At 41.9% G+C, this 26,990-nt stretch overlaps 1 protein-coding gene across 1 annotated transcript in view; it reads right to left on the bottom strand.

The window, feature by feature from the left end:
• Positions 1 to 8,192, bottom strand: part of syn2b (synapsin IIb) — a 78,561-nt gene extending 70,369 nt beyond the window's left edge. The window contains exon 1 of the mRNA XM_068316302.1: positions 7,287 to 8,192. Coding sequence (XP_068172403.1) covers positions 7,287 to 7,732 — 446 coding nt within the window. The 5' untranslated portion in view covers positions 7,733 to 8,192. The remainder of the gene's footprint in view (positions 1 to 7,286) is intronic.
• Positions 8,193 to 26,990: the final 18,798 nt, after the last annotated feature.

Here is a 26,990-nt window from a genome sequence, read left to right as displayed (position 1 = left end):
TGTCCACACATAAACGCAGCAGTGCGTTTTCGAAGATGGCTATAAGCATGCCAAACCATGTGGTGGCAGTATTGAGTCAAATTTTATCCAATAGGAATCCTCCGTATTTTGTTGTCACAACACACGGGCCCATAAAAATGACGTCACAGAGGTTTTCGTCGCAGGCAAGACGTCAGAGTTTTTTTAAAGTTGCGGATACACCGTCCACACGACAACACAGACCCAGTATTTTTCAAAAAATCCACCTTGGCCAGAGTTTTTGAAAAGTTGCGTTTTCGTTCCGGATATCTGCATTGTCATGTGGATGGAAGGCGTTAACGCAACAAAAAAGTTGCGTTTTAAAAAAATCTGTCATCGTGTGGACGGGGCCTCAGACTGCCTATGTTTGTGTGTCCGTCTGTCCGCCCATTCACCAAATGTCTTCGCAACCGTTGTAGATAGAAAGATGAAACAAAAACTACATTACTCAGGCGTCAAAGGGGATGAAAATGAGATGATGACCTTGAACTTGACAAATCTAGGTCAAGGTCAATTTTCAACTTTTGTACATTTTTTTGCACATATCTCAGGAACGGGATAAGATAGAAATACAAAACAAAAGGCATTATATTCAGGGAGGCACAGGGATGAAAATTAGATCACAACCTTGACCTTGAAAAACTAGGTCAAGGTCAAATTTTCACTTTTATACCTTTTTAGGTACACATCTCTGATGGAAGCTGAAAAAGGAAGAGTGTTGCATGACTTTTAGGAAGGAGTTAAGACAGGCTCTGGGTGGTCAGGAGGTGCATCCAGATGACTGGACAACTACAGCTAATGTGATCAGGGAAACAGGTAGGAGAGTACTTGGTATGTCATCTAGAAAGGAAGTAGATAAGGACACTTGGTGGTGGAATGAGGAGGTATAGGAGTGTATACAGAGACAGGGGTTAGCTAAGAAGAAGTGGGACACTGAGAGGACTGAGGAGAGTAGACAGGAGTACAGGGAGATGCAGCGTAAGGTGAAGGTAGAGGTAGCAAAGGCCAAACAAGGGGCTTATGATGACTTGTATGCTAGGTTGGATAGTAAGGAGGGAGAGACTGATCTATACAGGTTGGCAAGACAGAGAGACAGAGATGGGAAGGACGTGCAGCAGGTTAGGGTGATTAAGGATAGGGATGGAAGTCTATTGACAGGGGCCAGTAGTGTGATGGGAAGATGGAAAGAGTACTTTGAAGAGTTGATGAACGTGGAAAATGAGAGAGAACAAAGACTAGAAGCAGTGACTGCTGTGGACCAGGAAGTAGCAAATATTAGTCAGGAGGAGGATGAAGAGTGGAAAGGCAGTCGGTCCTGATGATATACCTGTAGAGGTATGGAGGTGTCTAGGAGAGGTGGCAGTAGAGTTTCTGACTGGGTTGTTCAACAAGATCTTAGATAGTGAGAAGATGCCCAAGGAATGGAGGAGGAGTGTGCTGGTGCCCATTTTTAAGAACAAGGGAGATGTGCAGAATTGTGGAAACTATTAATAAAGTTGATGAGCCATACAATTAAGTTATGGGAAAGAGTAGTGGAAGCTAGACTAAGGGCAGAAGTGAGCATTTGTGAGCAGTATGGTTTCATGTCAAAAAAGAGTACTACAGATGCAGTATTTGCTTTTGAGGATGTTGATAGAGAAGTACAGAGAAGGCCAAACGGAGCTGCATTATGTTTTTGTAGATCTGTAGAAAGCTTGGTGGCGAGAAATAATAATAATAATGATAATAATAATAATAATAATAATAATAATAATAATAATAATAATAATAATAATAATAATAATAATAATAATAATAATGATGGCTGAGATTTATATAGCGCTTTTCTGGACACTCAAAGACGCTTTACATTCGATTTATAATTATTCATTCATACTTGTTGTTTGGTCTAGAGACCGAACAACAAGTATGTCCATTAATTTTTGATGGTAGACTACGTGTGTAGTCACAGCTGCCCTGGGATAAACTGACGGAGGCGTGGCTGCCTATCTGCGCCTACGGCCCCTCCGACCACCACCGGAACAATCACACACATTCACATACCACTGGAGGCAAGGAGAGTAAAGTGACTTGCCCAAGGACACAATGACAAATGACTTGGCGGGAGTTGGTATCAAACCGCCGATCTTGAATCATAGGACGAACCGTGATACCACTGAGCCTTGGTCGCCCCACAAAGGCGTTCGTTTCGATTTCGACTTCCAAATTTTGTTCGACTTCTGAGACAAAAAATTCCAAATTTTTTGGTCGAATTCCGATTTGTTTGATGTTTAAAGCGTTTGAAAACCAAGGTTTGCTTGTACTAACATGGGTTTCAAATACAAAGCTGCAGTTTAAGCTAGGATTTTAACTGCAGGACAACTAAGTGGCATTCAGCATCAAGACCTGTGTATCTGAGGGATACAGTCAACATCATACTTTTTGTCACACCAGCAAAATGAGTCATACCAAAAAGTCAACATGAAAACAGACTGAGGATATTTTTTCAAAATGGAGGTAAGTGTATTATCCCATATGTTCAAAAAGTGATTTGGAAAAGACAAACATTACAAAAGATGGAGACAGATACAGAGCAAAGGAAAGGGAGCAGATGTGGCCCTTGGGCTCAAAGTGCTGAATCACCATGTCTATTCTCATTACTGTATCACATCGTGAACCCAGAGTACTTTCTCTGTAGTCTGAGTGGCAGCACAGATAGGAGAGACAGAAAGAAAACCCATGGAGAGAGGGTGAGCCTATAAAGAAGGTGAAAGCAATGAAGAGAGATTCCCTCATTTTCTCCCTCCATCTTATTCAACTCTCCCCTCTGTGTTAACATCACCTTGACAGGGCTCAGAGGACTAGGGTCTGTTATGTAAGGCCTACATCAAGCACGCAAAACACAGGATCTCTTTTAGTGGCACAGTAAGCTCAGAGAATGAGTTGTCAATGCAAACCGATGATACCTGGAGTGGCTGACACAACTGCCAGCTGGTATAAAGAGGAAGCCAGGGATAAAGTAAGGTTGTGACTAGTTTCCCTCAATTGACAAAGCATGACTAATGCACATTTAATGATAGTTTTATCTGTTTAAACATGATTAGATGGATTTATGGATTTAGTGTATTAAAACCAAAGTAGTTATAAAAACCAGAAAATAATGTTTATTAGAGTTTTCAATCAAAATCAAAGGACTCAAGCATAATGGATTAAAGTTTTATAATAAATGAGGCATCTGAAGTTTGGCTTCAGCCTGATGCTATCATCAATTTGTTTTCTGTGTGGATGTACCAATGCTGTCAAAAAGACAAGTATGTCCATTAATTTTTGATTAATCATAATACAGCCCTGATGGGAACGTCATACAGAATCATCAGAGAGAAGGAATTCCCAGAGTAATTTGCTGTTTTCTACATTATTATTTGTGTGTGAGCATTCAGTCACACTATTTGCTGAGTGAAAAAAAAATCAATAGCATTTATAAGAAAATGGCAAAATGTTTTAAAGGAAGCTCTGTCTGGTCTCTCCCAAAGAATAATAAAAATTCATGATAAGCCCTCAGAAAGAAATATTGTTCACAGACAACATGGGTGAACAACAATGTTACAAACCCTTCAGATTTTATAAAATTCATTTCCATATTGGCTCCAGCCAAGATGGTGGTCTCTAGCCACAGATCATCTCAGGTCTTGCACTTTCTTCTTCCCCGCATCACACTTCAGCTTTGTTTAGAGAAATAATGTTTAGAAATGTGAAAATCTGTTAAAAAATAATCTACCCAATGGTGCATTCAAGTGCAGTAGACCTATTTATTGAACATTCAACAGCTAATTAGCTCCTATTTTGATATTCAGAGGTGAATTCTTGGAGCATAATTTTAAGCAGGAATGAAACAATATCTATCTGTATTAATGACAGCTTACACTGCATGTTACCAGGAAACAATTCAGTCATGACTAATGATTAACAAGATATTTAATTGAAGTCATTCAAAATGAAATGATTCATTCAAATACTCATGACATCCCTTTTTTTTCCCAGCAAAAATACGTCTTTCGTTCATTCATCAGAAGTTTAATGTCAAGTCAATTTGTTGCCATCAAACAAATAACATTTGAAAGTCATCTCCATTTGAATAGAAATTAAAGAGTAAAATTTCATTGATACTTTAACAAATGTGTTATTATAATTACATGATTTCCCATAAAATACATTTTTCAACTAAACTTAAATCTTCACTTTTTTATTTAAATTTTCCGTAGTATATTGCTTATCAGTGGTCAATGATCTGTGCAGAGTTTATCTGTTCTCCTTGTGTCTGCATGGGTTCTCTCCGGGTTATACAGCTTCCTCCCGCCTCCAAAAAACATTAACTTCAGGTGAATTGCACCTAGGTGTGAGTGTGTGCCTGAGTGGTTATTGGTCTTTTGTATGGCTCCACAGTGCACTGGCATCACACTCGGAATGAACTCCGCCTCTCACCCGTAAGTCAGCTGGGATAGGCTCCAGCAAGCCCCATGACCAGCAAGAGAAGAAGTGGATAAAGAAGACGAATGAGTAAATGAATAAAAGAATTAATTATTTTTGAATATTAGTATTAGCAGTTAACTTTGACATGTGCCTTATTCCTCCACAATTGTCCATCAATATATTAATATATGACATTATTTACGGACATATGTTTGGTGTGCAAAGTGCTTTAAAATATAAATAAGTAGTCATGCAGAGTGGCTCTGCATTGAAATTTGTTGCGTGTCACAAATTTCAACCATTACCCTACTGTACAAAATCATAGTGGGTCCAATAGGACAAACTACTTATTTATTGGTGGATTCAAATCAGATAAAATGACTGTCATGGGTAATGGAGTATTCAACAGCGGTCTGTATGCTGTAATAAGAAAAATACAAGGCTGTAAAAGGCAGTTATTATGTAGGGTTTGATATGTTTTTTTCTGGTTATGTGCTACAATTTTCACTTGGCAATGTATTTGTCAAATGGAGCTGGGGGTAAACTCGAAAACCTCTAAGCACTAATAATCTACCTGAATTCAGATTTCACAGCATGCTGTAAAATAATCAATGTCTTCTTCTTCTTTTCCTTTTGGCTTTTCCCCTCAGGGGTCGCCACAGTGAATCAGTTGCCTCCATCTAACCCTGTCTTCTGCATCCTCTTCTCTCACACCAACTACCTTCATGTCCTCTTTCACTGCATCCATAAACCTCCTCTTTGGTCTTCCTCTAGGCCTCCTGCCTGGCAGTTCAAAAATCAGCATCCTTCTATCAACATATTCACCATCTCTCCTCTGGACATGTCCAAGCCATCTCAGTCTAGCCTCGCTGACCTTATCTCCAAAACCTCTAACATGTGCTGTCCCTCTGATGCACTCATTTCCTGGTCCTATCCATCCTGGTCACTCCCAAACAGAACCTCAGTATCTTCATCTCTGCTACCTCTAGCTCTGTGTCTTTTCTTTTCTTCAGTGACACTGTCTATAGACCAAACATCGCTGGTCTCACCACAGTTTTGTACATTTTTCCTTTCATTTTAGCTGAAACACTTTTCTCCACCCGTACCATCCTGCCTATACACGCTTCTTCACCTCTTTTCCACAATCAATGTCTATGAAGCATATTATAACCAGATATGGATGTTATTCTCATGTGTGGTCATTACATGATTTTTTAAAAGCCATTCATTAAAGCTCTTTTTGGGCTCACAGTCACATCACGATGGTGACAGCGATTCAACCCTGAATCACCAAACCACTCACAGCAAGAGATTCAGTATTACCATAATGCAGAGCTGCCATTGACATTCAGTTAGTCTAGTGAAGTGGAATATCAGCACTCATACAAGAATAGCACGTGATTTTAAAGATAATCCTGAGCCACACGAACAGTGAAAACAAGTCACTCCATTTCATGAATGTTTCAGTGTTTGTAGCTCAGACATCAATTCATCCACGTTCCACAGCACCCATTTACACCAGAGCAGATGTCAGCAATACTGATTTATAGTGTCATGGTTGACAGTCTTTTGGCATTGACATGTTGCCATCAAGATACATTTAACTTTCATAACTGAAAGCGGTAACATGGTTAACACCCCCAAATCTGTGGAGAGCTGACAAACCAATCTCAACTCCAGGGTCACTCTTTCCCCTGTTGTGGACCTTTTGACCATCACAGTCTTCATTATCAGATGCAGTTTAAACAGCTGTCTTTTGACTCTTAAGCCCATGTGGGAAATCTCATCCCTGTTGGCTTTAACACTTAACATTCTATTCATGATTTTAGACTCTGCAACACCCTCTAATGAAAGTCTACCTCCTCATTTGTTTTGCAAAGCTTTTCATCATGTATTTGGTGCAACAATGAACAGTTTTATGCAGGATACAACCAATAAGTGCCATCCAACAACATTCATGAACGTCCATTACACTCAAAAGGTCAGAATTGCATTGTACTGCCACCAATTTATTGCATAGCCATCCAGTAGCTGGTGAGATAAAGCAACAAACAGATAATGGTTGCAGTGAACGACTGTAAAATCCATCCTCACCATCCACATAGAAAATCTTTATTGCCTGTAAATGGGATTTGCAGGAACAGGGAACAGAAAAAATCCATGCTGGATGGGAATATTATTTCACAGCTGGCGAGTTTAAATTTCTCTAATAGTTGGTGATGTTTTGTTCACATTCACTTGTATGCCAGCATATGATATCCGAGTAGATAGCATAAGAATAATAGCCTTCAAGTCAACTGAAGGATTGGAAGCAATTTCTCTTAAGTCTCATGCATAGAAATGTTGGTAATGAGGATAAAAAAACGACAACAGCAAAAAAATCATAGGTAACTGACAGCATTGGGTGGTGGGATGTGTGAATCCAAACCCCAGAGAAAAGCTGTCCGTCTACTCAGATTAACAGAGCTGTTTCTATTTTGGGAGCAGATTCGATGAGAGGAAGAGCAAGGCTTAATACAAAGATTCAGATCGTAAACAAAAAAAAATCCTCAAAATTAGACCAATGGATGCCAAAGCTCCTTTCAAATTTCAACTAAAAAGGTTCAAATCAATTACATTATCAGCATTAGGCCAATGCTCGCAAAAAAATGTGCTCATTGCTTGGCTTGCAAATTAACATTTTTTTTGCAAATCTGTCCAGCATCCACAAAACTCTGACTGTGAGCCAGTTAGCATTGCCATCGACTGCTTCAGCTTCCCATCAGTCATTTGGATAAAACCCAGTGGATCATTGAACTAATTAGCATTTGAACACTCACCACTCATGCTGGGGCTCATCGATGACCAACAGGATCTTGAACTTCTTAGAGAGAGAGGGAGATGGAGCTGACTGCTCCACAAAGCCAGCAGCAGATGCAGCTGTCTGCTTCACCACATTGGTGATGGAGCTGAAGGAGCTGAAGAAGCCAGAAGACCCACCGGAGGAGGTGGAGGACTGGGTCTGTTGAGGCTGCTGTGCCTGCTGGCTAGAACGCCGCTCCTGAGATGCAGGGGAGCTGGCTGGTGCCTGGGTTGGTGCTGGAGCTTTGGTTGGGGACAGGGCAGGGCCAGACGTCGTGGTTGGGGCTGCACCTTGCTGGGAAAGTGAGGAGGCAGTCGGGACAGCAGGAGGAGATGGGTCAGGCCTCTGTAGATCTGTCATGTAGCCATTAGGCAGGTTGGACATGAAGCTGCTGTCCGAAAGACGGCGACGGAGGAAGTTCATGATTGCAGTGGAAAGGTTGATATCTCAGGAGGTCGCTTGGCTGTTCTGCAAATGTCAGTCTTCAGATCTTGGCTGTGGATGGATTAAGAGCAGAGACAGGCAGAGCTAGGACCAGAGAAAGCAGAGGTTAGACGAATGAGAGAGAGAGTAGATCAGTCCGATGTGTGAACGGACGGGTGAAACAGCTCCTGGGTAGGAGGAATGAAAAGTAGAAACAAAAGAATGGATGAAGCGATGGATAAGCTCTGGTCCAGTCTTCAAGAGACAGCTCTCCAAAGCACTGCTCAGCCAGCAAAACAGTGGTGTGTGTGGTGGGGTTCCTCCTGAGCCTCACGCCTCCTCACGAATGCATGTGTGACATGCAAATGTGTGTCTGAGAGGAGAAAGACGGAGAGAGAAAGAAAGAGAGAGAGACAGGAATACAGAGAGAGAGGGGTGTGTGTTGTCGTGCCCTTCAGTGAGGTGATGCTACTCTCCCCACCTCAACTCTGCCTTCCTGCCTCCTGAGCTGCCGCAAGCCAAATGCACTCAAGAGATGCTGCGCTCCCTGTTATTTTCACCCTCTCACTCACTCCAATTCTGGCTGCCCTTTCCCTCTCCCTCGCTCGCTCACTCCCCCACTCCGCATGCCATCTCCCCCTCCCCCCTTGCCTCCTCCTCTCTCTTGTCATCATCATCCTACATCACAGGCTACGTTCATGTGTCGTGCTGCAGCCTTGTAGCACTAGGTGCCGTGTGCAACCACTGGAAGGGGTTTCCTGTGTGTACAAGGTGGAGTTTAGAGACGGAAACACTGTCCAACCCACAGCAAGCCCCACCGTCCTTCCATTCATCCATTTTGTCGAGCCTGCTCATAAACTGTCTTCCCTGCATCCCTTTTCCCTCAACTAAGGGCTAATATATACGACAATCTTGACATATTGTTTGAGCAAACCCCCCGCCCTTCCTATGCCATTCAAATGACATCAAGGCAGGCTCTATTTGTCATGTTAGACATGAACTAGAGGAGTGTATGAAAACAGCAAGAGAGAAGATGGACAGGAGCAGAGAGGGCAGTCAGACAGTCATGATATGATGCTACTGTATAATGCTTGATACCTTCATGAGCTTCATGATTATGTGATCTTGAAAAGGGGTCTGTAATTAACCTTAATGCAGTAATAATTAATTTTAAAGTAGAACAACAGCATTTAGATAATGAAGATCACATCTGTATAGTCAGCAAAGTTGCCTCCGCAGCTGAGTAGCTCACAACGGTTAACAATTAGAAAACAACACGTGCAAATAAATAAATTTCTTCTGGTTATGTATCATCAAGTAGTTGCTTTTCTGTGCCACTTCAAAATTTGTTTCTGTGTCTCTTTAACAATTTATTCCTGAAAAATGTCTTATTCTGGGCTTCATTATGAAGTCAAGCATGAATCACAACTCCTAAATGCCAGCAGCAGCAGAAGCAGCAGCTTACTTCAAGCAAACTAAAAAGAACAAAATGGCCAAATGATGACAGGAAAAAGAAGATTATTCAAGCAGGAAGAAAATCCCACCCTTGTCTGAACCACATAAAGGGGAACAACTCCGCTTTAGAAAATAGTAGTGAAAGAAAGTCTCTACAGGGGAAACGCAGAGCTCACCTTCACTGTGGCTTCAACAGGAAACTGTTCCACAATGCATGTAGACAACACACTTTTCAGTCCATGCATCAGATTGGACTGTTCATTCAGCATTACAAATTAAGATTTCTGGAAATGGCTTTCAGGATAGAATAGATTGATAATGATACCATCTCATTTGCTAGAAATGTGTTGCTTGACCTTTACACTATTGAAGAACTGCTGTTCAGATTTATTCGACAGCACTTGTGAACATATCTCTCTTGAATCTCAGCTAGTTTTTTTTCTCCCACTCACTCTATGGCACACAATTCAGCCAACAGCAGTTTTATTCACTCCGAAGGACTTTACAGTTCTGCCTCAAACTGTACCTTTAAGTCTATTAAGGCCAGTGGGTGAGGTGAGATACACCTTGGACAGGTCATCTGTTCGCCACACGCCCATACCCATATATGCAAATTGATTGAAAATGCTATATTATGCCAGTCAGGGCAGTGAGACAAATTTCCAAAGTGAATGCCACAGAATAGGATCGCAGGTGTGGTTTAGTAAATCTACAATGAAGGAGCATTAATGAACTTAATAATTTCTGCAGCACAAACAAAACTGTACAGTCCAACATCATTTTTGTCATTGTTCTGTCTGTAGAAATTTGTTCATGAATGTGAATGTTATGGGTGGAAATATGTTATGTTTGTTTATGTTGTTTCCCCTTGGTTTGTGTTTGTGTTCACTGGATCAGTCCCTCTCAATAGGTTTCATCTGTGTGATCAACCGAGGCCTTCACAGCTGGAACCAGTTCCTCATCAATCAAGGATTCACCAATCATCTCTCCTCTGGTCTCTCATATAAGTTCAGTTGTTTGCTCTGTGGTGAGAGGTGGCAGCTCTCATTTTTTGCTTGTGTTGATTTTGCAGTTTACCTTTGTTATCTTGTTTCTCAGCCTTGTTAGCCTAGTTTTGTTAGTTTTGCTCTTTGACCATGTGGTGGAAAGTTTTTAATATAATAAAATAATACAATAATATAACAAAATAATATCATTTAGTTGAACCAAAGATCTGGGTTGTTGTGTGTGTCACATTATTCAGCTCTTGTGAAGGTGGCCCCAGGATGTCTCAAGGTCATGAAGACGCTGCATGAAAATAATTCCTGTTAGACCATATTTGGAAATGCTTGCATGACTGCGGGTATCCTTGGAAGAAGTTAGACACTAACAGAAGCAGCTAGCCAGATCATATCATATGCTATACCTGAAATTAGAATGTATGTTTCTGCACAGGGTCATCCAAAGAATGTCTGCAGCAGATCCTCACAGGGTTTGCATGACTGATTATATTATGTCATCAAATACTTTTGTGAAACTGTCGACTTGATATTTTTGGTAACGTCTGGAGGTCATGACGTACCAACTGAAAGCCCGTAAAGAACTGGTCGAAAGCAGATGGGCCGAGGTTAATACCTCCCCCTAGTCACACCTTTAGGGTATAAAAAGAGATGTGATCCATTTTTTAGTTGGTACTTGAAGTTTTTCCTGTACCCAGAGTACTCTGCAACAACACACCGGAGGACTTTTTCATCGTCCCCAGAGCTCTCATCATGGTTAGATAAGTATTTGTTGAACTTGTCTGTTTGTTGAACCTGTCTGTCTGTCAATATCATCGATAATGTTATTGGACTCATACTCAACCTGTGGATGATATTATTGTACTGCTACTCAACCTAAACATGACTTGAATGGACAAATAAATATCTTGTATTTTACACTGTCTCCTGTCCTTAAGAAAAACGAAACCCCACCACAACCATCTTTTTGTCTTTTTTGATATGTCATTCTAATTTTGTTGTTTTCTTCTCTCCTTTAGAAGGGCCAGAGCGAAGAGGTAGGGCACTTAGGTAAACACCTGCAGGTATACACCGTGTTTCCCACCTCACGTAGTCAACCCTGTTAGACACACTAGTTAGAGTGCTGGCACTAACCCTTGTATTTTTATGGGGGCACTACGGTGCCTGTTGCTTTAGGGTAATTTTTGGGGTTATTTTTGGGAATAAGGATTTAGTTCCTTTTGGGGCTCTTTTCTTTAGTGGCCAGTGCATAGCTCAGGGGGTTGGGGTCTATGTGTGTCCGTGTGCTGTGTCCCGTGGAGATGTTAGTTTTGTTTTTTGTAAATAAATTCTTGTTAAATAGTAACATTGGTTGTCCTGCCTCCTTCATTCACAACCTCGCTGTATTATGTTGCACTGGGTGCCTGACCATCAGAGGAGGGCATAACATAATGGGGGGTCGTCCGGGATTTGTGAGGTCCAGTCAAGACAGTTGGAGTGCAGTGGTGAAAGGCTGGGAAATTTTAAAAACAATTTTTTTTAATAGTTTTGTCTTAAGTAGTTTTTTGAGTAGGTCTGACTTGGTTTTGTAGCAGAGTGTAGGGCGGCTTGTGTAGTTTAGGTCCTACCGTATTTGGTGCTTGGTGACTTTAGAAAATGTAAGGAGCAGATCTAACACTAAAATGGCTGCAGGTTTCACTGTCAAAGATTTTTTGGCCAGACCCACATTAGAGGGGCTGGATCCGTGTAGGAAAGCAGAATTCTGTGAAATCGGTGCTCACTTTGGAGCTGAGCTCTCTATTGGAAGCATATGGGTTCAGTTAAGAGAAGCCGTCATAGTGCTGTTAAACAAAATGGGTGTGTCTATGGAAGTAGAGGGAGAGCGTCCATTGACTTCTCTGGCAGTGAAGCAAACTCCTCCTGATGAGAAGGAGAAAACCCTGCCACCTATAGTAGAATGTTGTCTTTGGAAGGGTCCCGCAGTACGTCTCCTCGGTTAACGGTGTATCTGGCTTGGTTGAAGCTAGAGAGCGAGGAGAGAGAAAGGGAAATTGAGTATCAAAACAAACAGGCTATGTACAAATTGGAGGCTAAAGTTGGAGGCTAAATATGCATTACAAATTGAGCTGAAAAAGCTTACGTTAACTCAAAGTGATCGCTCTTCATCTAAAGTGTTCGATGCCAGCAGACAAATTTCTCTGGTCCCAGAGTTCCGTGAGTCGGAGGTGGACCAGTATTTTGAGTCCTTTGAAAGAGTAGCCACAGCGTTCAAATGGCCAGAAGAGGCTTGGGCACCCTTGCTACAAAGCAAGTTGATGTAATGAATAAAATGCCTCTGAGTGACAGTCTTAATTATCTGGTTTTAAAAGAGACTGTCTTGCGCACTTATAGTCTTTGTTCTGAGGCATACCGACAACATTTTCGGCAGCATAGGAAAGCTCCAGAGGAAACGTTTGTCGAGTTTGCAGCTGAAAAACACTCTTTTTAAGCGTTGGCTGAGGGCTAGTGCGGCCACTGATTTTAAGTCTGTGTGTGATTTAATGTTGATGAGAAATTTAAAAACTATCAGAGCAGTTGGCTACCTATCTGAATAACCAGAAGGTTTCTAAAATATCAGAGGCTGCTTTGTTGATAGACCAGTTTGTAGTCACTCAAAAGCGACACTTTGAAAAGAAGGATTCTTTTGAAAAACAGGACAGAACCAAGATCGGTTTTAAACACCTCTCTCAGACAGGTCGGGTGTCGTCACCTCCTCCTGCCAATCGTCACTGTCATAAGTGCTATAAGACCGATCACTTGATTGCCAACTGTCCTTTGTTAAAAAACAAAGATGGCAAAGCTGAATCTTCTCCGAATGAGTTGTGTCATTTAGTTGCCGAACCTGTTGGGGTTAATGACAGCTTGGTTTCTTCTTATGATCCTTTCGTGCCCAATGGCTATGTTTCTCTTGGCTCAGTAGAAAAACACCCACTGCGTATACTCTGTGATACCAGAGCTGCGCAGTCATTCATCTTGGGTAATGTGTTACCGTTCAATGAGGAGTTATCATGGGGCGCGAATGTTTTACTTCAGGGGATTGGGATGGAGTACATCTCAGTACTGTTACATCATGTTAACCTCACCTGTAATCTGGTGAGCAGTCATTTTGTTATTGGTGTCTGGCCATCACTACCCATGCGAGGTGTTACGCTTCTTTTAGGGATTGACATTGCTGGGGGAAAGGTTAAGCCTATTCTGGAGGTCTTGGACAAACTAGATGTCTTGCAGTCAGGTGACCTCGGGCGGATCTTCCCTGACGTGTTCCCAGTATGCGCAGTCACTCGTACGCAGGCCCGAAAGTTGGGTAATGTAGTCAACTTATCAGACACTGTGTTTGTTGAAAGTCTACATGAGAACACATGCCCTACTGTTCAGAAAACAGAGAATACCAATAAGCCCATGTTGAAGGAGACATTGTATGATGCAACATCTTTATGTATGACTCGTGACAGCCTTACTGAGGCACAGAGAGCTGACAGTAGTTTGTCAAAGTGCTATGCTGCACCTGAGAGTCCACATCCAGAAAAAAACAAAGATGTGATGTACGCTGTTGAGGATGGGTTGCTCCTGAGGAAGTGGAGGTCCCACTCAGAACTTGACAGTGAGTCCAGTGTGGTGGTTCAAGTGGTCATTCCTGTAAGACATCGACAGACAGTGGCTCATGATCATGCGTGGTCAGGTCATTTAGGTGTAACAAAAACCTATGACCATGTGTTGAGACACTTTTTCTGGCCAGCTTTAAAGAAGGACGTATCACAGTTCTGCCGTACATGTCACACGTGTCAAATGGTTGGAAAGTCAAACCAGGTTACTACGTGGCTGCCTCTTCATCCTATCCCCGCTATAGGCGAAGCTTTTGAGCATGTCCTGGTTGACTGTGTGGGTCCGTTACCCAAGACGAAGAGTGGCAATGAGTTCTTGCTAACGATGATGTGGTTAGCTACACATTACTCCAAAGCTATACTGCTTAGAAAAATAACATCGCAGTCTGTAGTTAAGGCTCTGATCAAGTACTTTTCTACATTCGGGCTGCCAAAGATAGTACAGACTGATCAAGGTACTAACTTTCTATCCGGCATCTTCGAATAGGTTTTAAAAACTTGGGCTATCACTCAGCGTACCTCTAGTGCTTATCGCCCAGAGCCGCAGGGGGCCCTAGAATGACGGTATCAGACTCGTTTCCATTACTGCGTGTCGACAATTGTGTTGACACAATTGGGTCTGCCACTTTTGTGCCAAAGTTAGACCTTCCGAAAGGTTACTGGCAGGTGCCTCTGTCAGCTCGAGCATCAGACATCTCGGCATTTGTAACACCAGACACGTTCCTTCAGTACACCGTAATGCCGTTTGGCTTGAACGCACCTGCGTGTTTTCAGAAGTTAGTAAACACCGTGTTAGGTGATGTTCGAAACTCAACATCATATTTAGATGATGTTGTGGTCCATTCAGGTAGCTGGGAAGAACACATGTATTCGCTCAGGGCTGTGTTTCAACGTTTAGCTGACGCCTCGCTACCCATCAACCTTGCAAAGTGCGAGTTCGGGAAGGCCACCGTAACATACTTGGGTAAGCAAGTGCGCCCCCTGGCTGAGAAAGTGGGAGCTGTCAAAGTGTTTGCCGTTCCTAGCACTAGGCGAGAGTTGTGGTGGTTTCTGGGAATGGCTGGTTACTACAGAGGGTTCTGTAAGAACTTTTCTGCTGTTACAGCCCCATTAACTGACCTGGTCAGCCCCAAGCGCGGTTTTCTGTGGTTTCCTCAGTGTCAATGGGCTTTTGAGACCTGTTAAGCTCTTTTATGCAGTGCGCCTGTATTAAGTGCTCTTGACTACACTCGTCCTTTTGCACTGCAGGTGGATGCCAGTTGCATTGGGGCAGGTGCGGTTTTGATCCAGTCGGACGTGCAGGGGTTGGATCACCTGGTGGGATACTTCTCAAACAAGTTCAGTAAGTGCCAACAGAGATACTCCACAGTTGAGCAGGAGACTCTGGCTCTCTTGTTGGCCTTACAATTCTTTGATGTGTATGTAGGGTCCAGTCTTGAGCCGGTGGTGGTCTACACAGACCATAACCCCTTAGTTTGTATCCAATGCATGCACAATCATAATCGGAGACTGATGAGATGGGCCTTGTTTTTACAGAATTACAACGTGGTCATCCGTCATAAAAAGGGCACTAGCAATGTGTTTGCAGATGCTTTGTGTCGAGGTGGGCGGTTTTGAGTTATCTAATGTCATCAAGTTTGGTTTTTACATACACGTATGTATACCTTACTTCTGCCAATTAAATAGTTGTATTTTTTTATCTCTAATAATACTGTACCTTTTCAGGTATTGACTTATGTTGGATGGAATGGGCCAATCTGGATATGCCTGTTTTATATTAACTGGGAGTTAATATTTTGGGGGGAAGTGTTATGGGTGGAGGTATATTATGTTTATGTTGTTTCTCCTTGGTTTGTGTTTGTGTTCACTGGATCAGTCCCTCTCAATAGGTTTCATCTGTGTGATCAACACAGCTGAAACCAGTTCCTCATCAATCAAAGTTCAGTTGTTTGCTCTGTGGCGAGAGGTGGCAGGTCTCAGTTTTTGCTTATGTTGTTTTTGCAGTTTACCTTTGTTATCTTGTTTCCCAGCCTTGTTATAGTTTTGCTCTTTGACCATCTTTTTGCCTTTTTTGATATGTCATTCTAATTTTGTTGTTTTCTTCTCTCCTTTAGACGGGCCAAAGCCAAGAGGTAGGGAACTTAGGTAAACACCTGCAGGTATACACCGTGTTCCCCACCTCACATAGTCCACCGTGTTAGACACACTAGTTAGAGTGCTGACACTAACCCTTGTATTTTTGGGGGCACTACGGTGCTTGTTGCTTTAGGGTTATTTTTGGGAATAAGGGTTTAGTTTCTTTTGGAGCTCTTTTCATTAGTGGCCAGCGCATAGCTCAGGGGGTTGGGGTCTATGTGTGTCTGTGCTGTGTCCCATGGAGATGTTAGTTTTGTTTTTTTGTAAATAAATTCTTGTTAAATAGTAACATTGGTTGTGGTTGATTGTGCGTTGAAACTTTTACCCCAGTTTTTATATTTCCCTGGAGATAAACTCGTCAGAATCATCAAGGAGGAGTTCCACAGAATTGCAAGTGAATGATGTAGAAATTTGATAAATCAATTTCAAATGATATTCTCTTAATGACATTGTGCTACAACCTCAGAATTGGATTATTAACTTTAATTTCTTTTAGGATTTCCCAATGTGATTGGCTGCACAGATGGTACCCACATTCCCATCAAGGTACATGTAGACTGAACATTGTTTCAACATGTTAAAGACTGCATCACAGGTAACATCTGTCCAGATTATGTGTGATGCTGCAGACTACATTTCTGATGTGGAGGTCTGGGTCTGTTCCTGACTCTTGGATATATGGTCTTACGTGAGCAGCAGACTGTATTGTGGTCAGTAACCTAAAGCACAATAATTCACTTGTCTTCATTGTGTAATCCAGTCTAATGAAGCCACTTAATTCTTGTTAAATTGTAACATTGGTTGTCCTGCCTCCTTCATTCACAACCTTGATGTATTATGTTGCGCTGGCGGCCTGCCCATTAGAGGGGGGCGTAACAGTGAATAAGGCTCTAACTGAAGAAACAAGGCGTTCTAAGGGATATGGTACCTCACATGTTAGACGTTTTGGAAATAAAGTCAGAGAGGCTAGACTGAGATGGTTTGGACATGTCCAGAGGATAGTGAACCTATTGATTTTGAACTGCCAGGCAGGTGGCCTAGAAGAAGACCAAAGAGGAGGTTTATGGATGTAGTGATAGAGGACATGAAGGTAGTTGTTGTGAGATAAGTGGATGCAGAAGACAGGGTTAGATGGAAGCAACTGAGTCACTGTGGCGACCCCTGAAGGGAAAAGCCAAAAGGAAAATAAGAGTAACGGATATCGTACCTCACAATGGCCATGTACTAAATTTCCACTCAGAGCTCTTTGGAACATGTCATCCCCTCACAGGCATATGGGTGCAGGGCAATAATAGCATCATTTTCAAAGGTGTTGCATTTTACAAGTTTACACAACAATGCTAAGGAGTGTTTTTGAAAATAATAAAACAAAGCTGAATACTTGTGCACTGATGGTGCAAACCACTACCTCACTGTGCTGTAGACACAAATAGTTTTATAAAATCATTTCAATAGTTTTATAAAAATCATTTAATTTAAAAAAAAGAATGTGTTAAGTCCTCAAGTCCTCAAAACAGAACAGTTGACATACATAATATGTATAATTAAAAGAAGTAACCAAAAATACAAGTTCAATGGGAGACTCAGTGGCGTGTGTGTGTGTGTGTGTGTGTGTGTGTGTGTGTGTGTGTGTGTATGTGTGTGTGTGTGTGTGTGTGTGTGTGTGTGTGTGTGTGTGTGTGTGTGTGTGTGTGTGTGTGTGTGTGTGTGTATGTGTGTTTGTGTGTGTGTGTGTGTGTGTGTGTGTGTGTGTGTCTTCAACCATAAAAGAGCTGGAGTGAATCAGAGGGCTGTTGTGTGAACCGGAGTGACATACTAAGCTCATCCTGTCCTACATGTTTCATGACACAAGCGCATTTGCAAACAGTCATTATATAATATATGTGTGCATGAAATTATGCAAGCAACTGAGTCATGCATTAAAGAGATGCCATTTATAGAGGAGGCTCAGTGTTTTTTTTCCTAATGCTAACATTTGCAAGATAACACTCCAGCATTTATACTCCAACATAATTTGCTTTACACAACATTGTCTTTTAAAAGATTGGGAACCGAAGTGAGAAAGATAATCACCCACTAACCTGTTTCCTGTGTTGACTGTGGCGTTGATATAAATTTGAGAGGAGAGCTTGTTATTTTCTACCACCGCGTTAGAGGAAACATGATAAGGATACACAAATACAAGTAAAGAACAGCGACACAGGCATTGCTCCTCTGTCAACACAATCATGAAAACAATTTGCTCAGATTCGATTCTATATGACCAAACACACACACACACACACACACACACACACACACACACACACACACACACACACACACACACACACACACACACACACACACACAGCATGAATACAATAATACAAGTAAAGACGTAAAAAACACATACAGTCCTCTCTCTGTTTCAAATGTTATCCCTTTTAGTAAGGATAGTGTTTATACACACACACGCATAAGAAATCTGAAATCCGAAATCCGCTTTGGGAGATTTCCTGCCTCTGAGTGTGTATGGGCAAATATGCAAGGGTCAAACCTCCTGTGACTTCACCAGCTCAATTTTGATAATCCTTGAAATATCTGACGTCAGCATTCTGTGCTCATCCGGCACCTGCCCATGACTTGAAGTCATACTTGCAGCATCCTCAGTATTGTCAGCAGAAATGAGTTTTGAGGATCTTACTCAAAACATTAATCCTTGCCTGTGAAACTACTTCAGGGCCGGTAGCAGATTCAGTTCAGTGGTTATAAACGATAGCTCTCTAAATTAACTTTAACATGGACCGCTCCAAAAATTCAAACACCCACACAATTCAGGCATCTGGAAAAAATTCCCCAAGACACACTTTAAATGTATTTACATGCCCAACAGATGGATGGACTCACACATCATAGCCTTGATGATGAGCCTAATATTTTGCCATAGATCTAGTTGCACCGTGTATTTTTAGGCACCAGGTAAAAGTCAAGATTCAGAACTGTCATGGTATCAGGTAGAATTACAACACTATAATAAGCAGATACATAACTGAAGCAAAGGATGCTAGAGGGAAATGTCAGGAATAATCACAGCGATATTGGGCCTGTTTCACAAAGCTGGTTTAGTGGAAAACCTGGGTAAGTTAACCCTGAAATCAGGGAAAACCAGGGTTTCCAGTTTCACAAAGGGAGGTAACTTAAGCCAGAGTCAGAGGAATAAACCTAGCCTGTGTCATGAGGCGAGGTAAAGTAAACCTCTGGGTTTGTTACCGCAGTAACAGACTCTCTGAACATAACCATGAAGCTTGATGAACCTAGCCGGGCTTCCTCTTACTTCTCTGGCTTCACTTACCGAGACATCCGCCCTCAGGATTTTCAGTACCATAAAGCCAGCTATCAACTCACTGATTCAATTCAGGCTTGTCCAGTCTAGATCTGTGCGCGCTCACATTAAAAGGGCAGAGGTTGCTGCATGCGACCAATCGCAAGCATGCAACAAACCGGCCCGAGCCGCATATTTCACAACGGAGGAGCAAACAATAATAATTAATAAATACGAGCAATACAAATCAATAATCCAGGCAAAAAGCAACAGAGTTGTAGCTGCCAAATGGCGCAAGGATCGCTGGCAAAAAATCGCCGACTGTGTCAATGCGGAAGTTAGTGCCATTATAATATTACTTCCCCACTATGACTGCACTTGTATATCTGACCACAGTAACATTTGTGTGTTCCATGAATGTATGTGTGTACGACATTTTTCGTTATGGTATGTGATTGTAGCCCCCGCGACTCTATGAATAGCTCTACATACTGTGTTTTTCCCGAGGTTTTCGGCATAGCCAACAGAATACATAAAAGTACCTATGAATGAATGAGTGAATCAATCCATGATTTACTTAAACAAATAATTGATTAATGGCATTTTATCTGTGGCTTGCTTGTAACCCATCCAATGAGGGATTTAAGGACATCATAATAATTACAAACATCACTAAGAAATATATTAATTGTGGCAAAAAACCTCAGTGCAATGCACACTGTCTGCGGGATTGTCAGCGGGTGATTGCAGTGCGTTACATTACTGATGTAAGGCTCCAGCAGCTGACAGATGTAATGTAACCCCTCTCCCCAAAACCTGTACCTTTTGTACAGTGATTGTTCAGGCAATTCGAAGGGATGACAGCGATCTCTAAATTTTCTCTCGCGCCTGTGCGCTCTTCGCACAAGCTGTGCACCAAGATCCACTGGGTTCTCATAAAACGGACAGCCCATTTTCCAAGAGAACTGATTGGTCAGTAGGTGGGGCAGTTATACCTGCTGAGCTCTGATTGGTCAGTAGGTGGGGCTGATATACCTGCTGAGCTCTTATCCTGAACTTATCCTGCTCCGGAGCAGGTTAGGTGTTCAGCATAGGTTACCGCGACAACGTAGCCCGATAGAAAGTCAGCCACCTTTATGGTGACTTTATTGAAATTCATTTATCAGACTGCTACATCATTCACTTGCAATCCTGTGGAACTCCTCCTTGATGATTCTGACGAGTTTATCTCCAGGGAAATAGAAAAACTTTCTATCAGGCTACGTTGTCGCGGTAACCTATGCTGATCACCTAACCTGCTCCGGAGCAGGATAAGTTCAGGATAAGAGCTCAGCAGGTATAACAGCCCCACCTACTGACCAATCAGAGCTCAGCAGGTATAACAGCCCCACCTACTAACCAATCAGAGCTCAGCAGGTATAACAGCCCCACCTACTGACCAATCAGTTCTCTTGGAAAATGGGCCGTCCATTTTATGAGAACCCGGTGGATCTTGGTGCACAGCTTGTGCAAAGAGCGCTCAGGCATGAGAGAATATTTAGAGATCACTGTAATCCGTTCGAATTGCCTGAATAATCACTGTACGAAAGGTACAGGTTTTGGGGAGAGGAGTTGCATTACATCTGTCAGCTGCTGGAGCCTTACATCAGTAATATAATGCATCGCAACCACACGCTGACAGTCCCACAGACAGTGTGCATTGCAATGAGGTTCTTTGCCACAGTTAATATATTTCTTAGTGATGTTCGTAATTATTATGATGTCCTTAAATCCTTCAGTGGATGGGTTACAAGCAAGCCACAGATAAAATGCCATTAATCAATTATTTGTTTAAGTAAATCATGGATTGATTCATTCATTCATAGGTACTTTTATGTATTCTGTTGGCGATGCCGAAAACCTAGGGAAAAACACTATTCATAAAGTCGCGGGGGCTACAATCACATGCCATAACGAAAAATGTCGTACACACATACATTTATGGAACACACAAATGTTACTGTAGTCAGATATACAAGTGCAGTCGTAGTGGGGAAGTAATATTATAATGGCACTAACTTCCACATGCGATTGGTTGCATGCAGCAAACTCCGCCCTTTTTATGTGAGCGCGCACAGATCTAGAATGGACAAGCCTGAATTGAATCAATGAGTTGATAGCTGGCTTTATGGTACCGAAAATCCAGAGGGCGGATGTCTCGGTAAGTGAAGCCAGATAAGTAAGAGGAAGCCCGGCTAGGTTCATCAAGCTTTATGGTTATGTTCAGAGAGTCTGTTACTGCGGTAACAAACCCAGAGGTTCAGTTTACCTCACTACGTGAAACAGGCCAGGGTCACAGCTCTAACCCTGGGTTAAGTTACCCCCCTTTGTGAAACCGAAAACCCTGGTTTTCCCTGATTTCAGGGTTAACTTACCCAGAGTTTCCACTGAACCGTCTTTGTGAGGCTAGCTTCAGAGTCTGTTACTATGGTAACAAACCTAGAGGTTCACTTTACCTCGACTCGTGACACAGGCTAGGTTTACTCTTCTGACTCTGGATTAAGTTACCTCCCTTTGTGAAACCGGAAACCCTGGTTTTCCCTGATTTCAGAGTTAACTTACCCAGGTTTTCCACTAAACTGGCTTTGTGAAATGGGCCCAGTAACTACAACAGTCCTGCATGTGGATGGAGATGGCACTGAGGAAACAGAACCAGTGATGGCAGTAGTTACAAAGAGGGAGCAGACTACTGAAGGCTTAAATACATCTGAATAAGACAAAGTGTGTTAGACACTGACCAAAAATGTTTGCTCAAAGACTTCACACAACTACTGTGTGGAACAGTAGAAAATTGAGTCCTTATTTCAAAGGAACTGAGGCCATGTTCTTTAAAATGCCACCAGTCATTTCTAGACAAATAAAAACCCGCACCTTGACCTCTTTCACTTTGAATAAACTGATTGGAGAGAACAGCATACTGTATACGGAAAATATTTACTTTAAACACAAATACAAAAATAATATTCAAAATAAAAATTTGGCTCAGCCTAGCTGGCTTAACTGTCCAGTGAATGTCGTTAAACAGTGGCAAAGTAGACATTAAAGTTAAAGACTTCTCTTTATTCTCTTGTCTGTTCTGTAACTATTAATGAATACAGCAGTTTTCACCTACAGTATGACTTCAATAGTTTATCAGTCACATGCTTTCTCTCTCTGTCTCTCTATCTCACCCTCTTGCCCTGTCTCTATCTACATTGCATTTATTTTCCACCCAACTGGTTTAGGTGGACGTGGCCCTCTAGAGTCGGGGTCCTGCTGGGAGTTTCTTCCTCAAAGGAGCTTTCCCCTGCCACTGTTGCTTATGCTTGCTCTGGAGGGTTCTGTTGGGTTTTTCTGTCTGTAAAAGTGCTTTGAAATTATGTGATCAAGTGCTTTACACGTAAAAGACATGTTGCCATGGTGTAGAACCCTAGAGTTGAAATATTGCTGTGACAGACAGATAGATAGATAGATAGATAGATAGATAGATAGATAGATAGATAGATAGATAGATAGATAGATAGATAGATAGATAGATAGATAGATAGATAGATAGATAGATAGATAGATAGATAGATAGATAGATAGATAGATAGATAGATAGATAGATAGATAGATACTTTAATAATCCCGGAGGAAATTGCATATATCCACTGCTCAGGCATTACATAACAAATAATACTGGATAAACACCAGGAGAAAAAGAAACACTGACATCACAGGACACACCACAAGACATACATTACACTAACAGACAGACACATGCAGCACTAACAGGACTTATATACTAAACTATAACTAAAATATAAACAGTATACAATTTAAAAATATTACAGTATTAAAATATAAATATGGTACACACAATGATTATTGTAAGTAACTAATGATAATCATATCATTCCAAAAGCTGGGAGTAGGTCTCCCAGGCTTAGTCATTACATTGTGTTGTTTCATGTGGCATGAGGCATATTGTGTACATACACCTCTATATAGTGTGCACTGGTTGCAGTGATACAGCAATTATTACTAATCAAGTGAAGCAGTTCCACTTTAAGATGAAATGTGTTAGGACTCATAAGTATGCTGTTAATTTTAATATTGCCACACAGTGACTCATTTTACCTCAAATACCCTTTCAGTTCAGTTTTCATCTGTTTCTGACTCCCACATTATGAATATTATGGATTCCCTGCTCACGACACTGTTATCCTTCAGTGGACTCAAAGAAAAACATCTGCTTCTGCTCATCTGTTTGTGTTGGGGACTGGAACAGGTGTGTGTGTGTGTTTGTGTGTGCGTGCGTGCGTGCTTGCTTGCGTGCGTGCGTGTGTGTGTGTGTGTGTGGGTATTGGTGTTGTCTCTTTTGATGTTCCTCTACCAGGCATGGATAACAATTGCTATTACCATGGCGACAGGCGTGCAAAAGCTGAAATGATTCTCCTGGTTGCTGCAGTGTGTGCACACGCTTCATCCATGTTTGGCCTCATACTGTCATATGTGTACATTCTCAAGTGTGTATTCTCAGGTGAGCTTTTGCTAATTTCTGTATCCGAAAAGATCCTAAATTATGTATGCTCACTGCAGTCCCTGTAAAATAAGAAAATGACAGATATATTCATTTTATTTGTATTTCAGCAACACTTTGCATCTGGTTGGAGTACAGGTTAGCTGTTGTTTCATCAATCTATCAGAGCTGCAGATAAATCCATTAATCCATTGACACTGTTCAGTTTGTGCTTTTTTTAACAAACAATAAAAGTCCTCACTGCCTTTACAATCAGACATTTTTCTCACTGATTCACACAAAACTTGCAAGGAAAGATTAAGCTGTGATGAAACCATTTGTGCGGTGCTGCTCATGGGTGGATTCACATGCATGGCCAGGGAGCTGCTGACTCAGGTTGAAATCTACTTGGTCCCCTTTCTATTCATTTATGGTTTTCTTTTTGATTAATCTTGGATGAAGACAGTCATGTCATAAGTGGCAGATGCTAATTCTGATGAGACATCAATAGAGTACAAAATGATAATACATGGAGATGAACTGAAGTTCAGCATTTGCGCTCTTCCCAGAGGGTTTGTGTTGTTATGTTTCACAAGTTTTTGGTAACGTGTAAAGAAAGTTTGAAAATTCTACTACAATGAAGGCACAGGTGTCATGACTTTCCCTCAAATTAGATTTTACCTGAGCCATGGTTGGTTGGTTTGGCCATGAAAGGTAGGATCGGTTGAGGTTATGATAAAAAACTCAGTTCCAAGGTCATACATCACTATAGCAGGATCTGTAAAGATGACATTTGTTTTCCTATGTGTTGCATTTTATTTTTGGCATGTCTGTTTCATAAATTTTTATAGCCAATGTTAGGAATCTGGTGATTATTGCATTACTATTGGCAAGGAGCCAAATTTCACTCCATAAATAATTTATTTTAACGGTGTTGTCCTTTTGTAGATATCAATTCACAGCAGTACGATAAACAGCTTGAAAACACACCTTGGTTCTCCCCTGAACTTTTAGAGACATCTGCACTCAAGCTGCATGTTTTTTCTGATCTAAACTGTTGTGGGTAAAAAATCTGTTATGTTTACTATAGACTCAAGCATAAAATTCAATAAATTAGAATTGTGTCTTTCCTAAACGTTTTTGCTTTTACATATAGAATCTTCTTCTTTTCCTTTCGGCTTCAGGGGTCGCCACAGTGAATCAGTTGCCTCCATCTAACCCTGTCTTCTGCATCCTCTTCTCTCACACCAACTACCTTCATGTCCTCTCTCACTACATCCATAAACCTCCTCTTTGGTCTTCCTCTAGGCCTCCTGCTTGGCAGTTCAAAACTCAGCATCCTTCTACCAATATATTCACTATCTCTCCTCTGGACATGTCCAAACCATCTCAATCTGACCTCTGACTTTATCTTTATCCCCAAATCCTCTAGCATGTGCTGTCCCTCTGATGTACTCATTCCTGATCATATTCATGGTGGTCACTCCCAAACAGAATCTCAGCATCTTCATCTCTGCTACCTCCAGCTCTGCCTCCTGTCTTTTCCTCAGTGACACTGTCTCTAGACCAAACAACATCGCTGGTCTCACCACAGTTTTGTACACCTTTCCTTTCATTTTAGCTGAATCTCTTCTATCACACATCATACCTGACACTTTCCTCCACCCGTTCCATCCTGCCTGTACACGATTCTTTACCTCTTTTCCACACTCTCCATTGCTCTGGACTGTTGACCCTAAGTACATAAAATTCTCCACCTTCTTGATCTCTTCTCCCTGTAACCTCACTCTTCCACTTGGGTCCTTCTCATTCCCACACATGTACTCTGTCTTACTGCGGCTATCCTTCATTCCTCTCCTTTCCAGGACAAACCTCCACCTCTCTAGCTTCTCCTCCACCTGTTCCCTGCTCTCACGGCAGATCACAATGTCATCTGCAAACATCATAATCCATGGAGATTCCTGTCTCACCTCGTCTGTTAGCCTGTCCATCACCATAGCAAACAAGAAGGGGCTCAGAGCTTATCCCTGATGCAGTCCCACCTCCACCTTGAACTCCTCTGTCACACCTACAGCACACCTCACCACTGTCTTACAGTCCTCATACATGTCCTGCACCTTTCTAACATACTTCTCTGCCACTCCAGACTTCCTCATACAATACCACAGTTCCTCTCTGGGCACCCTGTCATAAGCTTTCTCCAGATTTACAAAAACACAATACAGCTCCCTCTGGCCTTCTCTGTACTTCTCTATCAACATCCTCAAAGCAAATACTGCATCTGTAGTACTCTTTTTTGGCATGAAACCATACTGCTGCTCACAAATGCTCACTTCTGCCCTTAGTCTAGCTTCCACTACTCTCTCCCATAACTTCATTGTATGGCTTATCAGCTTTATTCCTCTGTAGTTGCCACAACTCTGCATGTCTCCCTTGTTCTTAAAAATGGGCACCAGCACACCTCTCCTCCATTCCTCAGGCATCTTCTCACTATCTAAGATCCTGCTGAACAACCCAGTTAGAAACTCTCCTGCCTCCTCTCCTAGACACTTCCAAACCTCTACAGGTATATCATCAGGACCGACTGCCTTTCCACTCTTCATCCTCTTCAATGCCCTCCTCACTTCATCCTGACTAATCTTTTCTACTTCAAGGTCCACAGCAGTCACCTTTTCTAGTCTTTGTTCTCTCTCATTTTCCACTTTCATCGACTCTTCAAAGTACTCTTTCCATCTTCCCATCACACTACTGGCATCTGTCAATAGACTTCCATCCCTATCCTTAATCACCCTAACCTGCTGCAAGTCCTTCCGATCTCTGTCTCTCTGTCTTGCCAACCTGCATAGATCAGTCTCTCCCTCCTTACTGTCCAACCTAGCATACAAGTCATCATAAGCCCCTTTCTTGGCCTTTGCTACCTCTACTTTCACCTTACGCTGCATCTCCCTGTACTCCCGTCTACTCTCCTCAGTCCTCTCAGTGTCCCACTTCCTCTTAGCTAACCTCTTTCTCTGTATACACTCCTGTACCTCCTCATTCCACCACCAAGTCTCCTTATCTACTTTCCTTCCAGATGACACACCAAGTAATCTCCTATCTGTCTCCCTGATCACATTAGCTGTAGTTGTCCAGTCATCTGGAAGCACCTCCTGACCACCCAGAGCCTGTCTTAACTCCTTCCTAAAAGTCATGCAACACTCTTTCTTTTTCAGCTTCCACCATT

Source organism: Antennarius striatus, chromosome 5, assembly GCF_040054535.1.
Source record: "Antennarius striatus isolate MH-2024 chromosome 5, ASM4005453v1, whole genome shotgun sequence".
NCBI lineage: Eukaryota > Metazoa > Chordata > Actinopteri > Lophiiformes > Antennariidae > Antennarius > Antennarius striatus.
The sequence above is the reverse complement of the archived record's forward strand: the minus strand, read 5'-3'. Positions and strand labels throughout refer to the sequence as shown.